Source organism: Podarcis muralis, chromosome 14 (genome assembly GCF_964188315.1).
Source record: "Podarcis muralis chromosome 14, rPodMur119.hap1.1, whole genome shotgun sequence".
Classification (NCBI taxonomy): Eukaryota; Metazoa; Chordata; class Lepidosauria; order Squamata; family Lacertidae; genus Podarcis; species Podarcis muralis.
Genome location: NC_135668.1, coordinates 25,811,126 through 25,829,065, shown reverse-complemented (window position 1 = coordinate 25,829,065; position 17,940 = coordinate 25,811,126). Strand labels below are relative to the sequence as shown.

General features: G+C 42.8%; 1 protein-coding gene across 2 annotated transcripts in view; it reads left to right on the top strand.

The window, feature by feature from the left end:
• Nucleotides 1–17,940, top strand: part of MCTP2 (multiple C2 and transmembrane domain containing 2) — a 113,989-nt gene that overhangs the window by 32,983 nt on the left and 63,066 nt on the right. For both annotated transcript variants that reach the window (XM_077919019.1, XM_028706232.2), the window contains exons 5-10: nucleotides 2,215–2,357; nucleotides 5,122–5,198; nucleotides 6,732–6,843; nucleotides 8,315–8,350; nucleotides 15,960–16,124; nucleotides 17,143–17,273. In XM_077919019.1, coding sequence (XP_077775145.1) covers nucleotides 2,215–2,357; nucleotides 5,122–5,198; nucleotides 6,732–6,843; nucleotides 8,315–8,350; nucleotides 15,960–16,124; nucleotides 17,143–17,273 — 664 coding nt within the window. The remainder of the gene's footprint in view (nucleotides 1–2,214; nucleotides 2,358–5,121; nucleotides 5,199–6,731; nucleotides 6,844–8,314; nucleotides 8,351–15,959; nucleotides 16,125–17,142; nucleotides 17,274–17,940) is intronic.

The window sequence follows — 17,940 nt, the reverse complement described above, 5'->3', positions numbered from 1 at the left end:
ACATGACTAAATGACTAAACAACAACAAGGGGAATAGGGGTCTCCTAACAACAGTTAGCACCCTTAACTACAGCTCCCAGAATTCCTTAGGAGGAGCCATGACTGTTTAAAGTGGAATCATAGTGCTTTAAATATATGATGTGAATAGAACGTGGCATCTCTCTGTCTCTCTCTTTCTCTGGCTGAGGTGGGAATGGACAGAGCAGAGATGTGTGAAAACATACAACGATTGGAAGCAAAGCAGTATGTCCCCCAAAAAACTGTTGCAGGCACTGGCAATATTGAGAGCAGAATAGCCTTGTCCCATATTCAGCCACTCAACTGCTTCGATCTGAGGAGCTGGCAATGTTACAGGTGGAACACAATACTCATTCCGCACTTGCAAGAAAGCCATTTCTGAGCTTGGGAGGAGAGGGTGTTGCGGGTTACCCCCTCCCACACACGCGGGGGCTGGCCTTTTGCCCCCGTGAGATCCAGGGAATCCCCGGGCGTGTCTTCGACCCGGCCCGCCAATCGGCGGGCTGGGGAGGCGTGGCCTAGCCTATTTAAGGCCAGGCACGCCCGGGAACCGCCCTCTTTTCCCTTTCCAGCTGAGCGGTTTTCCCATCCCATCCACCCTTAGGTTTAGCTAGCTATGACCTTGCTATGGACTCCGGTTGGTCTCCGCAGGGGGCCTGGTAGGAATTTTTCCAATTTGTCGCACTTCAGCCTTTTGTTTTTTTTGCCTACCTCGTAGCAAACGTCACAACTTCCGCGGTATTGGCGGTTAGGCATTGGCAGGGGTTAATTGTTATGCAAATGAATGGGGGGGGGGGAAGGAAGCGCCATCACCTTCCCCCAAGGAAAGGGTAGTCCGGTAGAGGACTCCGGGGGGCGTTGCCTTGTCCAAAACCTAGGGAGGTAAGGGCCTCCGGCACGCCCCCGAGCGGTGACACCCGTGGGATCCTAGTTGGCGTACTTCAACAGGACTCCCACGGCTTGTGGTTAACCCTTCCCGGTCTCCATGCCGGGTAGTCGATAGGAGCCAATGCCTAAGGCCAATACCTTTCAATTCTGTAATCAATAAAGTTGTGGCCTTTTTATGCCCATTAACCTTAAATAATGTGTCCAGTGTCTTCATTTCACATGGGGGAGGGGACTTGCCACGCAAATCAATCCATTTATAAACTTGGAAACCAACCACAGGTTTCCTTACAGTCAAGTGGTACTTAAGATTTGTTAAATAAACATTGCTGAAAGCGTGGTTGTGCATTATGTATTAATTATTCCTTACTATATTTATATAAGGGACGCAGGTGGCGCTGTGGGTTAAAGCCTCAGCACCTAGGACTTGCCGATCGAAAGGTCAGCGGTTCGAATCCCTGCGGCGGGGTGCGCTCCTGTCGTTCGGTCCCAGCGCCTGCCAACCTAGCAGTTCGAAAGCACCTTCGGGTGCAAGTAGATAAATAGGGACCGCTTACTAGCGGGAAGGTAAACGGCGTTTCCGTGTGCTGCGCTGGCTTGCCAGAGCAGCGATGTCACGCTGGCCACGTGACCCGGAAGTGTCTGCGGACAGCACTGGCTCCCGGCCTATAGAGTGAGATGAGCGCACAACCCTAGAGTCTGGCAAGACTGGCCCGTACGGGCAGGGGTACCTTTACCTTTTTATATTTATATATCTTGACTGTAAAAGCAAAACAAACCTCAACGTGTTTCGTGGTTTGAAACAACGTGTTTGAAAATGAAATTTTCAGCAAAAAAAAAAAAAAAGCCCAGTTAAAACAAGAATTCAAAATCTCGAAAAATAATAAAAACCAGCAATAAGCTGAAAGCCAGATCAAAACACATTGTCAGCATTCTATATTTCTGGGTAGGCTTGCTTAAACAAAAAAGTTTATAGCAGGTGCTGAAAAGAGAACAGCGAAGGAGCTTGCCTGATTCCAATCGGCAGGGAGTTCCGAAGTGTGGGTGGTGCCACATTAAAAGTTTGATTTCTCAGAAATGTGGAATGAGTAACAATGCCAGTTCCATGTCTAACAGCACCGATACCATCATAATCACAAATCACCACGAATGTACGATAAAAAGGACATCTGGAGAGGTCCCTTAATGAACTTAATCCTCTTCTCATTGTAGAGTGCCAAGATACACCGTTTGGGAATTACTGGTTTAACCTGATAGCCGGGATAACGTTTTCTAGATCAACTGAATTCTTTTCGTTCTTTCCTTGTTCAGGTACGAGTGACCCTTATGTGAAGTTTCAGCTGAATGGGAAAACGCTTTACAAAAGCAAAGTCATCTATAAGAACCTGAACCCTGTTTGGAATGAAACTGTCATAATTCCAATACAGGCCCTTGACCAAAGACTCTGCGTGAAGGTAAGCTGTTGATTGGAGCTGCCGCTGAATTTTGCCTAAAATGGCCTGGGGAGGGCTGGCTTTTGACCACATTAAGCTAGAACCTTAGGTATGACAACCCTATCTGGATGCTGATAACTTTTCTTTGACGATCCATGCTCTGGCAACCCTCCTCTCTGGATTGCTGCGATGCATTGTATATGAGGTTGTCTTTGAATGTCCCCGTTATCATCAGAGAAATGTTGGAGGGTATGGGAAGGTGGTCTAGGAGCTTCACTTGGGCCCCATATTTAAAGCAGTGTTAAACCACTATGAACAGGCATGGCACCTCCCCCCAAAAATCCTGGGATCTGTGGTTTGTGAAGGTGCTGATGAGTTATATTTGACGATCCCCGAATCGACTTAAAGAGCTACAATTCTCAAAGTGGCTTGACATCCCAGTCCCCATCTCAGAGAAGAGTCTGGTTATAGTTATGCTAGATTTTAGTGTGCATTTGAGATTCTCGTTTTAAATGGTCTTATTTATCATTTGTTCATCGCTCCGCAGACACATGCTACTGGTGGCTCGTAGATAGAATAAATACACAAATGAAACCTCTCACACCTGAGGAATTATCTTTGAGATGTGCTGTCTACAAGCAGATGGCATCTTGAAAATGCAGAACAGATGATGTTCTCGACTGACGTTGATTCGATTTGAGAATGGCCTCGGAACTTAGCAATTCCCCTCTGTGTTTCTTCTCTGGGTTAACATATTTGTAGACAGAGTGAGTTTTTACCCAGAGTGGCCATAGATAATCTATTCTAGCCCTTCACCCATAGGTAGAGTTTACTACATAGCAACCCCCAGTCCATTTCCTGCATATCTAGATAGGTTCTAATTCTCAGCGTAATTCTTTTCCCGATGGAAAGAAAGCAAGGCCAGACCAGCACTTTCTCAGGAGTGCCACTCTTAATAGGAAGGAGCTAGATTTTTATAGTATTTCAAAAGCCTGCCTAACTACCAGTGGTGATAGGAGGAAACCCCCCCCCCTCCAAATCTGTACATGATAGGCAAGGGTTGTATTCTTCTGTCAGCAATTTCATGATTTGCATGCAGAGAAGGCTTTGGGTTCATTCCATGAGTTGAATAGGATCTAAAATGCAGCAGTCTGATTGGTCCGCAGGAGCCACCCAATCCAACTCCAGGTAGAAATGAATCCGCAACCTGATTGGCCTACAGGAGAATCCCAGAATTAGCCAATCATGTGGGACCCATTGTGTAAATAATATATATAAAGCAGACATTTCAGGGGAACTTCCATTCCTCACTACTATGAGCTGAATAAAGGGCATGAAATCCACACTCTACTCCGAGTATATTTCAATAGCATTTCAACATTGGGTTAGGAAAGACATGGAGAGCCCTTGCCAGTCTGTGAAGATAGTGCTGAGCTAAATGGATCAGAATCATAGAATCGTAGAGTTGGAAGGGACCCCAATGGTCATCTAGTCTAACCCCAGCAGTGCAGGAATCTCAGCTAAAGGAACTTGACTTTGGTACAAAGGAGCTTATAGTCCTAACTTTCTGTTGAAAACTGTCTCTTATCCATAGAACAAGCCTTCGTAATAGCTGTTGTGAGCACTGCCTATAGATAAAAACACCTATTTCTGGGCATAATCTCAATGAATAGTTTTAACTATTGGTATGTTAGGAACCATCTGTCTGAGGGTGGCAAAGGCAAGCTTTATCCCTTAAAACACACACACACAACACCAGCAACTTTAAAAGTTAACAGCTTGTCAGGTTTTCTTATTTCTTTTGAGTATTTCTTCAAAGAAAAAATGTGTTCATAGTTTTTCTTTGAAACTTCCAAAACTGCATTTTAAAAAATAATAATTACAAATTGGTTTTAGGGAAAATTTGAGTTGTTTTGTTGACAAAAGTGAACAAAATATATTGAGGGGTTTTTTTTGGGGGGGGGGGAGAAGTGCTATGAATACACCTGAAAACTTCTCAGTGGCTTTATTTACATGTAACATGAAACCATGGTTTGCTCAACAAACATCGAGCCATCTCTCAGATGAGCAAACACACGCCAATTTGCTTCTCCAAAGCTGGGTTTGTTTTCCAGTTATCTTGCCTATAGCCTGTTAAGTTGTGGGTGAACATATCAGACGACACAGCGATTCTTCAAACACCTCTTGCTTATTCACAGGCCAGAACAGAACTGAACTGAAGGGTTCAGCCAGCCTGCTTATATAGAGCTCCACTAGAATGCAACAGTAACCATTTTCTGTAACTATCCAATCACTGAACGTCACTTTCAATCCCTTATTTGCATATGTGGACCTGAGTGAAAACTACCTACAGTATCCCTCTACTGGCCCAGGGTGAGAACTTCCATACATAACATGAACTGGGATAGCCAAACAAAGCATGACTGAGCAGAACAGTTGGGCTCAAACCAATGCCAAAGTAGAGTTTAAAGCAAGCCATGGTTTGTAAACAAACAACCCTGGCTTTGCATTATTTCAAGACAACAAGCCAGGTTAGTCCGCTTGTCTTGGTTCAGGCATTCAGACAAGCCACATGCTAGCTAAACAAACCACAGCTTAGTGTTTTGAACCAGGCCAATAAACAATAATAAAAAATGCGATAAAAAATTGCTTTTCACATGAATTGCTGAGCCTGAAGTAGAACTAAATGAGAACAAATAGCTCTTTTATCTGAAATGCAGTAATTGTTTCCAGGTGTCCAGATACATATTTCTTTTTCCTCTTCTCCTGTTTCCATATGCATCAGGTGTATGATCGAGATTTAACCTCTTCAGACTTTATGGGTTCAGCGGTTGTCATGCTGAGTGAACTGGAACTGAACAGGTATGCTTAGAGCTTATTAAACATTAATTTGATTTACTTAGGGATGCTGGTTATCCATTCTGTGAGACTCGAAATGCTAAAACTTACAGAATTCTAATTTAGCTTGCTGAATCTTCTCTCTCTCTTTCTTTTAAAATTAAACCATGAGGAATGCATAAACTCTTCAAATTTACAGCTTGCATTTGAATTTCAAGGCAATATTATTTAGAAATTTGATATTACGTTTCCTCTAAGAGTCTTAAATGAAGAATTGGGAAATTCGGAAAACTAATAATAACCCCCCCAAACAAAAAAACCAAAAACAAAAACAAATTAGGACATTGATAAGTGCTTAGTTACCTAAATTCATATACAATGGAACTTTGGTTCTCAAACGTCTTGGTACGCAAACGTTTCAGCTCCCGATTGCCAAAAACCTGGAAATAAGTGTTCTGGTTTCTGAACATTTTTCGGAAACCAAACATCCGATGCTGTTGTTGGCTATTGTTTCCAGGGCGCCTGGAAGCCTTGGTTTTTGAACGTTTCAGAAGTCAAACGGTTCAGAAGTTTGAGAATCAAGGTACCGCTGTATATTTAATATACTTATTTCAATACCCTGTATAGGTCTGTACAATTTTTTATTACTTGTGCCAATACCCTTTCTCAAGTTTATGAAAGAAATATTGCAAGCAAATTCAAATCAGAATTTTGTTAATAATGTTTGTCTCTAAATTCATATAAGCTCTATGGTACACAAAGTGTGGGTGCAACTCTAGGTCACTGTGATTCCACCCCCATCGTTCAGCCTGGACACTGAGGTCCAGCTCTGAGGGCCTTCTGGCGGTTCCCTCCCTGCGAGAAGTGAGGTTACAGGGAATCAGGCAGAGGGCCTTCTCAGTAGTGGCCCTGTGGAACGCCCTCCCATCAGATGTCAAAGAAATAAACAACTATCTGACATTTAGAAGACATCTGAAGGCAGCCCTCTTTAGGGAAGCTTTTAATGTCTGTTGTTTTATCGCATTATTATTATTATTATTATTATCATTATCATTCTGTTGAGAACCACCCAGAGTGGCTTGGGAAACTCAGCCTGATGGGCGGGGTATAAATAAAATATTATTATTATTATTATTATTATTATTATTATTATTATTATTATTAATAATAATTACCTTGGCCTCAAAACTTTGTCCATTCTTCTTTCTATTCCCTTTGGCCTCTCATGCAGACACCTGCCTTTTTCTTTATAATGACTGCTCTAGAACAGGGCTGGCAAAACTGTTGTCCTCCAAATGTTGTTGGACTCCAATTCCCATCAGCCTCAGGCAGCATAGCCAATGGTCAGGATTGATGGGAGATGTAGTCCAGCAAGACCTGGAAGGCCAAAACTGCCCCACCTCTGCTCATTTAAATAATATGTAAATCATGCACATTAATAGTAACAGGCTATGGAGAACAGAAATAGCATCTTAGTGGCACCATATAATAGTTGGTGGCTGTCTGCTGTGACCTTAAAGGCAGTCTTTGGCTAAATAAACTCTTTTCTGCTTTCAGGACTAGTGAGTTGACCCTAAAACTGGAAGATCCAAACAGCTTAGAGGATGACATGGGTGTGATATTGTTGGACGTGAGGCTTGCCGTGAAACAAGGAGATGTTAAAAGAAATGTAAGTGGTTCAAGAGATGGTTCTCTTATCCTTCCCCAGGAAAAATAACTGGCACCAGGACAGGTGGGAAGATGGGCAAGGGTCCCTGGTAGGGCATGGAGGCAGGTCGGACAGGTGCACTGCATTCAGTGGGGCCTCACTCTGTGCAGTGCCAGAGCTCAGTGCCAGAGCACATGATTTGCATGCAAATGATGGTTCCAGACACAATCCCTGACTGCTTATTTGGAAACGGCAACTTAACCACCTACTTCTCCCTTTACTCCTTGCCATAGCATCCCCCACCCCCCTAGAGCTCAACAAAGCCACCCCTCCCTCTCTTGTTGTTGTTGTTTAGTCGTTTAGTCGTGTCCGACTCTTCGTGACCCCATGGACCAGAGCACGCCAGGCACTCCTGTCTTCTACTGCCTCCCGCAGTTTGGTCAAACTCATGCTGGTAGCTTCGAGAACACTGTCCAACCATCTCGTCCTCTGTCGTCCCCTTCTCCTTGTGCCTGCCATTTTTCCTAACATCTGGGTCTTTTCCAGGGAGTCTTCTCTTCTCATGAGGTGGCCAAAGTATTGGAGCCTCAGCTTCAGGATCTGTCCTTCCAGTGAGCACTCAGGGCTGATTTCCGTAAGAATGGATAGGTTTGATCTTCTTGCAGTCCATGGGACTCTCAAGAGTCTCCTCCAGCACCATAATTCAAAAGCATCAATGCTTCGGCAATCAGCCTTCTTTATGGTCCAGCTCTCACTTCCTCCCTCTCACTTCCTCCCTCTCACTTCCTCCCTCTCACTTCCTCCCTCTCTTAGACTGTGCCAAAACTCCACAGCTCACCTGGGCTTCTTGCCTGAGCTGCCCACCCAACTGCCCATACCGCAATGGCTCAGCGGTACTGAGAGTCCAGTTTTCACTACCACCTGTCTGTGGCCAAGCAGACTGCAGCATGATGGCATCATTAGATTTTCATTATATGTAATAATACAACATAGTAGCTTTAAAAATTGTATTGCTTTTAGTATGTCTATTTAGGTCTCCTTTGAGACATTTGGTTGAAAGGGAGGTTACAAACATTTTAAATGTTCTGTCTATACAGGGCCTTTCTGATAGCATTTGTAGAGCTTAAGAATCTGCAGGAGATACAATGGTACCACTGGTTACGAACTTAATTCGTTCTGGAGGTCCGTTCTTAAGCTGAAACTGTTCTTATACTGAGGCGCGCTTTTGCTAAAGGGGTCTGCCGCTGTGTGTGCACGCCTCTGATGCGCGATTTCCATTCACATCCTGGGGCAAAGTTCGCAACCAGAAGCAACTATGTACTTCTGGGTTAGTGGAGCGTTCATAACCAAAAGCGTTCATAACCAGAAGTACCACTGTATGAGCTCTTCTCAAAGGCTAGGCTTAGTTGCTAACTATCTCCACCTTTTTGTCCCTTTCTGCTTCCCTCCTCCTCTGCCCCATGGATGCTCTGTTTGGGGACATGACAAACAGAGATGGACGAACCGAAGAAAGCGTTCTACCCCCAAGGTAAGTTGCCTGCTAAATCCCCTCAATGTGCATCTGGAACTTGCAGTCTTGTTCTCCTGTCTTCTTCCCACAGTTACTGATTTGGGTAACACAAGCGCACTGGTGGAATAACTGGAGAGGTGGATGAGTGGAAAGCACGTGTTCCTCTTTTCTCCATTATTAACAAAATTTGGCCATTCATTTATTCCTCAGAATCCAGATTATATTCTTCCCAAAGTGTTTTCCCATCCTTTCCCATTTTTTATTTATTTATGATTTTCAGTTATATACATTTCAATAGTTTTCCAATCATTTTAACATTTCAAAACTTGACTTCCTTCCCCCTCTTCCTGAAATTCCTTAAATTTATTTTTTATATTTCCTGCAGATTCTAAATTAACTTACTCATTTATTCATGCACTTTAAATATTTACTCTTATAAAACTGCAGGTTATTGCAATAATCCTGCCAATGTTCTTATCTGTTAACAGTTAGTTTGTAAATATTCAATAAACCTTTTCCATTCTTTTATAAAAAGTTTGTTATCTTGATTTCTTATTTTTCCAGTAAGTTTCACCATTTCTGCATAAGTTTTTATATCCATTCTTCTTTCGTTGGGACTTCTTTTTTCCATTTTTGGGCAAATAGCATTCTTGTCGCTGTAGTCGCAAACATGAATAAATTTCTATACAATTTGGGTAGTTCTGCCCCTATAATTCCCAAAAGAAAAGCTTCTTTTTTGTTTTGTTTTTTACAAATGTTATTTTAAACATCTTTTCCAATTCATTATATATCATTTCCCAGTAAGCTTTAACCCTGCTACAAGACCACCACATATGATAAAAGTACCTTCTTTCTCTTTGCATTCCCAACATTTATTTGATTTTGATTTATACATTTTTGCCTATTTTCTCGGTGTCAGATACCATTGATAAAACATTTTTATCTAGTTTTCTCTTAAAGCATAGCACACTGTGAATTTTATGTCTGTATTCCACAATCATTCCCATGTCTATTGCCCAATGTATCATTGAGGATTTCCCCCACTCTTTCTCAAAGGAGTTCAGGGTTGGCATCTCAACCCTATATTTGATCTCTGCAACAGCCCTGTAAGGTAGTGCTCTGCTTTCTTCATCCAGCACTCAATTTTGCTTTATTTCCTTGGCCTTGGAGATCCCTCAAAAAGAATCCAGACTTCTAAGCTCTGGTCTTCACAGTCCATCTAATTTTAAAAAACCCTCCATCTCTCTCATTTTTTTTTTTTTTGTGGTAACTTTTCATGTGTTATTTCTATATGTCTTTTTTTAAAATAAATAAATAACCGAGACAAAACTTTTGATAGATTGCTTAGTTTGCAAGGTTCTGGCAAAAGTCTCAAGATCTTTCTTCCCTTCCTGCCATCACACACAAATGAAATTTAGCAGTTTCCAAAGAGGGTGAACCAAGTGTGTGTAGCAGAGGCAAAATTAATATTTTGCAAAAAGAAACAAGAGGAGAGAAAGCAGCAGAGGGGAACTCCGAACCTTTTGCCTTTTTCTGTTGCTGTCACTAGAGGGTGGAAGAATGTCAGTACTTCATACAGAAGGCAGAGTTTGGGATCTGGAGCGAGCTCTTAAGACAAAACAACAACTCCTGCGACCGTCTGAGAGGCAGTAAAGGATTTCCCAGAAAGACTACCTGGGCAACACTTGACAAAGCCATATTTCCTGGTTTATTGATTTTCTGGCCACACTAAAAAAAAACTGGCTTTGTACATCAATAACTTTCTTTAGTTAGGAAATGCCAGCTTGTGGAAACATTACTGGCTCTTTCCCACCCCCATTTTTCTTCTTTTTCATTTTTTTTTTATGTGTGTGTGCACGCACATGGTGGAACATAAAGGCTACAAAAGGAAAATTGTGTGCTGGGGGAATTTGGGTATCTCAGGGAGGCACGGGAGGTTATGGAAGTATGGTTAGGAGGAGCCTGATGGGGCAGAAGAAATGAGGATGGACTGGATTAAGAGACCAGAAGGAAATAAAAAAACAAACCCAAGCACTCTAATGGATCCATATACTTGACACTGGTGTATTCCCCCCCACCCCCACCCCCACCCCCACATCACCTCCACCGCTGCAACACTTCTGACATCTGACAATGTATTAGAAGGAGGAAGAACTCAATATTATTTTCTTCATTTCTGAACGAGGTGACATGATAGAAGTATTTAAAATTACGTATGGTATGGAGACAGTGGAGATATATTTTTTTTCCTCCCTCACTTTATCGTGACACAAGAACTTGGCGATGACCAGTGAAGCTGAAAGTTGGAAGATTCAGGACTGGAAAGAGAAAGTACTTGTTTACACGGTGCATACTGAAACTAAGGAACTGGCCAGCATCTTTGATGGCTTCAAAAAAGGATTAGACCATGGGTAGGCAAACTAAGGCCCGGGGGCCGGATCCGGCCCAATCGTCTTCTAAATCTGGCCCGCAGACAGTCCAGAAATCAGCATGTTTTTACATGAATAGAATGTGTGCTTTTATTTAAAATGCATCTCTGGGTTATATGTAGGACATAGGAATTCATCCTTTTTTTCTTTTTTCCCCAAAATATAGTCCGGCCCCCCACAAGGTCTGAGGGACAGTGGACCAGCCCCCTGCTGAAAAAGTTTGCTGACCCCTGGATTAGACAAAATCATGGGGGATAAGATTATCAGTGGCTGGTAGCCATGATGCCTATGTTCTGTTTCCAAGATCAGAAGCAGTAATGCTTCTGAATAGTAGTTGCTGGAAACCACAGCTAGGCAGGAGTGTTGTTTGACACAGGTCCTGCTTAAGGGTTCCCTGTAAGCATGTGGTTGGCCCCTGTGAGAACAGGATGCTCAACTAGAGGGGGCCGCTGGCCTCATCCATTAGGCTTTTGCATTCTTATTTTATTCTGTGAATCGTTTATTCTGTGAATTCAGTTGTTATGTATGTCCCTTTTAAGGACATGCTGTCTCATTTATAGATGATGCTTTGTTTTTGAAGCTCTCTTGCACGATGCGGCTGAAAGGGGAGTCCTGTAGTGGTTAAAACATCAGGTCTGTAGTTTAGTGGTAGGACATTTGCATGCAGAAGGTCCCAGCTTCAACTCTCAACATTTCCAGGTAGGACAGGGAGTGTGTCCTTGCCTTGGGATCTGTTGCAAATCATGGTAGACGATGCTGAGCTAGATGGACCAAGGATCTGACTTGCTATAAGGCAGCTTCCTCTGTTCTCATTCTAAACAATATCAAAGGAGTGTCATCTAGCCCATGCAATGCAGGATCGCAGCTAAAGAACCCCTAGCAGATGGCCACCCAACCTCTGTTGAAACATCTCCAGTTCAGGAGAGTCCACCACCTTCCAAGGGAGTCAGTTTCACTGTTGTACAGCTCTTAGTGTCAGAAGGTTCTTCCTCCTTGCTCCCCTCTGGAACAAGAGAAAGCAAGCTTGCTCCATCATCAATTTGACAGCCCTTCAGATATCTGAAGATAGCTATCATCTCACTTCTCCATATTCTTTTCTCCAAGCTAAGCACACCCAACTCTGTGAACTGTTCCTAATCAGACTTTGTTTCCAAAGCATTATAATTTGGGTCGGTGTTCTCTGCACCCATTCCGGCTTTGTCAGTATCCTTAAACTGTGGTTCCCAGAACTAGACACAGTATTCCAGGTGGGGTCTGACCAAGGTAGACTAGAGCAGTACCATAACATCCATCAATCTGGACATTATACTTCTGTTGATGCATCCTAGAATAGCATTAGCATCACACTATTGACACGTTAAGCTTGTGATTTACTAAGATTCTTTTCATATGTACTGCTAAGTCAGGTATCCCTATATCCCATAATTGTGTATCTGCCTAAGTGCAGAACCTTACATTTTCCCCTAGTGAAATTCATTTTGTTAAGGTTATGTTGAATCCTGATTCAACCTTCTGAGGTGTTAGCTACCCCTCCCAGTTTGGTGTCATCTGCAAAGTCTATTAGCATCCCCTCAATTCCGTAATCCAAATCATTTATAAAGATATTGATCACCTCCAGGCCTAGAACAGAACTCCACTTGTCATTTTTTTTGAGGGATGACAAGGAACTATTAGTGGGCACTCTTTGAGTTGGGTCAGTCAACCAGCTACAAATGCACTTAACAGTAACATTGTCCAGCCCACATTTTACCAGCTTTACTGCAAGAAAATCATGGGGGACTTTGTCAAAAAGCCATACTAAAATCTGGATACATTACATCCACTGCATTCCCCTGATCCACAAGGCATAGGCGTTGTTCACCACTGCTCGTGCTGCCTTGCTGTGCATGTCTCTTGATCCTACATATGTGGTAACACAGCACTCTGGGCCTCAACCTTAAACTCTCTTGCTCAGTGCTCTCTCAAACACCTTTGTTTACTAGCCCTGTTCACAAACTTTTGTTGTGAGCTCCCATAGACTTGAGAGCAGCTATGTAGAACTGGTGGCTGCTGACGTCTTGGGAATTATAGTTCTGTGAAGAGTAAGCTACAGTTCCCAGAATTCTTAGGAGACAAAATGTCATTTAAATATGCTTTAGGTTCATGTTCTGTACACAGCCTAAATGCAAGTATGCACAAATATGACTTTATATGTTGTGTGAGTGTGTTCAGGAGGGAGAGCGAGTTGAAAATGAAATTGCACTCGAAGAACTCCAGTGTTCCTCCAGTATGATCTCCAAATCAGAGGTCAATTTTTTTATTTTTTAAATGAAACCCCTTCTTCCCTCTTTTCCCTCACGCCCCTTGTTCTCTGAGTCTGGATTTCACTGACAAGGAAATTACTTCAAGAAATGACCCAACGTGTGTGTGTGTGTGTGTGTGTGTGTGTGTGTGTGTGTATTGTTTTGCCTCTCTGGGAGTGAGTTTCAGCTATCCTCTCCCATCCTAAGAAAAGAATAAAGAGAAAGGGGAAGAGAAAAAGGTGAGGGGAAAACAGGCTAGGTTTGGAGGGGAGGGGGGGCCTCACTTTGGATTTTAAACACAGTGAGCTTCGCACATCAAACAGGGCTGTGCTTTGCGCTAAAATGTTCAAAGTACGGTGGAGAGAGATAAAGGGCTTTGATGGGATGTGGATATTTCCCAGGGACATTGCAAGCAATAATCCAGATGTTCTGCTGTAACGCAACGAGTGTCCACGGATAGAGCAGGAGGTCCCAGCCAAGTGCAGCCTGCTGGAGGGCCTTGGCCTCTCCTCTCTCATGCTGTTCTGCCATATGGAAGCAATCTCCCAGCCCCTTTTAATGGCCAGCCTCGGATTCCGTTTTCGCAGGCCTCACAGAACCTAAGTGGGCCTGTTTTTATGGACAAGTTAGAAAGAAGCCTTTCCAAGACAAACATCCAATTGCGAGGGGGGAGCGGGGAAGAGCGGAATTAGGACATACCAAGCCGCAAAATTATTTTAGAGCATATTTCACGGAAGCGGGGCTGTTTTTCTTTGGCAATTGGCAGATTGTAGGCTTGCCCTTTGATCCTTTGGGGACATTTCCCCCATTTCCTTTTAACAAGGGGGAGTAGAAGGGTGCGGGGGGGGGGGCTAGAGCAAAAGAAAACGGGATTTCAAATAGCTTGCTGCTTTTAGGGAGAAAATGATCAGTGGGGACTTTGAAGTATGTCCATGGGAACGGGCAGGCTTTTGGTTTTTTTGTCCTGTGACACAAAACCTTAAAAAGAAAAAGAAAAAACCCCTCTGCAGCTGGATTTATGAAATATCTCTCTCTCTTTTGTTAAAAAAAGTGGGAGTTCTTAGCTTGGTAAAAGGAAAGTCAAGATGTGTATTTCCAGTGGAATGTCGTGCTTGTATAGAAATAAATGGATCTGTGTGTGGGATTGCAGAAGGCATGGATGCTTAGCTTACAAGAAAAATTTTCTGCATGCTATGTGCATGTGTCCGGGAGAGAGAGAGTGCACACACAATTCTCCTGATTAAGACATTTTGATAAAGGTTTGTCAAGCAACAATTGTTTAAAAAGGCCAGTCTCTTTTCTGAGCTTTTCCACAGGTATCATTTTACCTAGAGGTGGTCCACACATGCATAAACATTGCTTGATTTGTTCTATGCTTGATGACTGGGCAAGTTAATGTGGAAATTTTGTGAGGCATTGCATTTGAGCCAATTAGAGAAGTTCTGTCTCTGATGGGAGCTGTTAGTGAGCCATCACAGATATGCAGGTCACCATGTGATGTTACCTGCAGTCATCAAGGGGTGACTGTGAGTGAGAGAGTGGGAGAGAGGGAGAAAGAGATTTTCTGTAATGGCTCTGACCATCATCTTGACACCCTGGTCTTTGCCCCTGGACCATGGCTGGCAGCAGTCAGGGCTAGGACATTCTATTTGGTGGTGGCCAACTTGCTGAATGTCTTGCCAAGTGAGAAGTCAGACCCACAGCTATGTAGTCTATGTTGGAGAAAAGCAAATAAATTTCCTTCTCTTGAGCTTCTAGTTAATGCATGTGTTACTTTAAACCACATGATGGCTCTGCTTGAGCCTCTGTGTGTCTCAGTTAAATCCACCTCTAAAAGCTGAGCCACTTTGTTGTTCTCTCCAGACAAGATGTCTGCTGCTTTCGCTCTCTGATCTGCACTCACTCTGTAAATAGTTCCTGCATGAATAAAGCCTTTGAACTCCAGAAACGGTACAAGCTTATTCAAAAATTGGGACTTTGGGGACACTTGGCAAGCTTTACACCCCACATCTCAGGATTTTCCGTGCTTTTCTAAAAGACCTAAAACACTTTAACACGTCAATCTAATACTGGTACCAAAAGGTAAGGTTTGACAGATTTTGGCTTGATAACACTTTCTGGATATGCCCCAGTGTCTATCAACAAAACAACAACAAATTTATTAGTCGCTTTTTCTTGCCAAAGGCAACTCAAAGTGACTTACATTTACTTCTTTATGCCTTCTCTCCTAGAACAGAAAATTTGTACTTTGACCCAAGTTTGCTCTCCGATGCAGTGTCCAAGGAGGGCCTATTTAAATCACTAGAACAATATTTAAAGGAGATTGATTTTCTAGACACTAGCGTTCCCATGCAATGGGATGCAATGAAGGCCATCCAGAGAGGGCACTGCATTGGTGAGGCAATAAGGGGGGAAAGAAAGCATGATCAAGAAACTTGCTTAATCACCACAGAATTTAAAACACTTGAAGTGTTCTAATGTAGAACAGGCACTGCAAAATCTCTTAGATCTTTAGCCTGGTCTAAACTAAAATTACTTAATTCATCTAGCCCTTCTACTGATCGTGTGTGTGTGTGTGTAGATATAGATATATGCAGTGCTTTTTTTCTAAAAACAATGTTTAGGGGTACTCTTGCTTCCGCCTGAGACTCAGGAAACACTGGGAAAGGAAAGGAAGCCACCATCGGGGGTAGCAAAGGAATTGACGATTCTCTGTGCTAGAGAAGAAACTAATTTTTTAAATTTTTTTAGTTTCTTCTCCCATTAGATTCACAAAATGTTAAGGGGTATGCGTACCCCCAGAAAAAAGCACTGGATATAGGTTTGCATATGTTATACTTTTTTTTTAAGAAAACAATATATGCCCAATGCATACATGGGGAATTTATGGAATTGTGCCGTCTCACCTTTTTTCAGGCAAGTGTCATTCGATCCTTCAGGCTGACAGATTCCTGGCGGAAGAGCCAGCTGTGGAATGGGACGGTGACCATTGCCTTAATAGAAGCGAAGCACATCCCTGCAGGGGGCATGGCACAGATATTTGTTTTGTTGAAAATGGGAGAGCAAAAATACAAGAGCAAGGTAAGCATGCTAATGGAAAGGGCTAACCACTGATGTTTGTTTCTCTTAAGTGTCTGGTGCCGGTGGTAGTCGTTGTGTGTGTGGCTTCTCCAATAACCTCATTCCACTAGATATTTAGCACACCTTGATTCTGAAATGTAAGCACACAGCAAAGGAAGCTAACTATGAAAGGGTCAAATGAAGCATTTTCTGGATAGCTAATCATGGATGTTCAACTGTAATTTTTATTTAACTGAAATGCAGCTCAGTGTCTGTGTTTGTATTGTGGGTGCTGCCATCTTCTTTAGAGCGGAGGGGGCGTTTAACCCTTGCCACCCCATTATCAAGATTAAATGCAAAATAACACGTCCGCAGGCTAGGAAAATAGGGGGAGAAGTTTGAGTCATTTGGCATTTAATGACAAATCCACCTGTTTTGCACTTTGCAACACAATAGGCGAACTGAAACACCAAAGCCTTCCTTCAAAATTTGCACTTTTGCAGCGGAGTTCTCTAGTCACATGATGTGTAAGTGGTTTAAATCATGCTGGCCACATGACCTGGAAAGCTGTCTGTGGACAAACGCTGGCTCCCTCGGCCTGAAAGCGAGATGAACGCTGCAACCCCATAGTCACCTTTGACTGGACTTAACCGTCCAGGGGTCCTTTACCTTTACAAATATGTGTAGTAGGGTAAAGTCTGCATGCTAAGCAGATTCTCTACCATTGAGTTATGGCCCTTTTCCTTCAGGAGCCACACAACAGTTGATCGTACCTGCTTCAATATGGCTACCTCTCAGTGTGTTTTACATTTGCACACCTGTTCAATTTGTGTGTCAAAGATGTAAGTCCTCCGGGACAGACCTTTTCCTGCTCCAGTGTTTTATGCCCTAAATATTGATTGTTTTTAGATTGTATTTGTGTTCTTCCCCCCCTCTCCCCCTTTTGTTTCGGCAGATTGAATTTTATTTATTTGTTTGTTTTAACAAAAGCAACAACCTTTTGAAAGAAAAATAAACCTTGTAACTGCATGTTTTCTAGACACTTTGTAAGAGTGCAAATCCACAGTGGAGGGAACAATTTGATTTTCACTACTTCTCTGACAGGAAGGATGTGTTGGAGATTGAGATCTGGGGAAAGGATAACAAAAAGCACGAAGAAGTTTTGGGAATGTAAGTTTCCCCCCCCCCTCTCTCTTTAAATATGTGTTTTGTGAAAGCCTTGAATATGAATGAAGTTGATGTGGGGAACAAAATGTGGATTAATCTCTCTTGCTCACTCGTTCACTCGCTCTCAGTGTATTTATTTATTTGTTGCGTTTTTATCCCACCTTTTCCTCCAAGAAGCTGAAAGTGGCATATGTGGTTCTCCCCTTCCTCATTTAACCCCCCCATAACAACCCTGTGAGGTAGGTCAGGTTGAGAGGCGGTGACTGGCCAAGGTCACCCAGTGAGCTTCATGGCTGTGTAAGGATTTGAACCCTATCCCTACCTGAAGATATCAGGGATTGAACCTGGGACCTTCTGCTTGTGAAACAAATGCTTTACTACTGGTCTGCAACCATGCAGTCCGCAAGGGATTACACTTATTTAGAGGCGTATATCTGTAGTGAGCCCAGCCATGGGGAATAAAGTCTGCTTCTGCATAGCCCCATTCTCCCTTTGTCTGCTTCTTTGTCACTCTAGAATGTGATTCTGTGAACTGTACCACTTGCATTTGCATATATGGAATTGTTTTTACATATGGAGTTGTATTTTTAGGCCATGTGTTTGCTGTGCAGTCACTTGGAGATATTTTATGGGACTCATAAGTGAAATCAAATCAATAGTGAAATGAGCA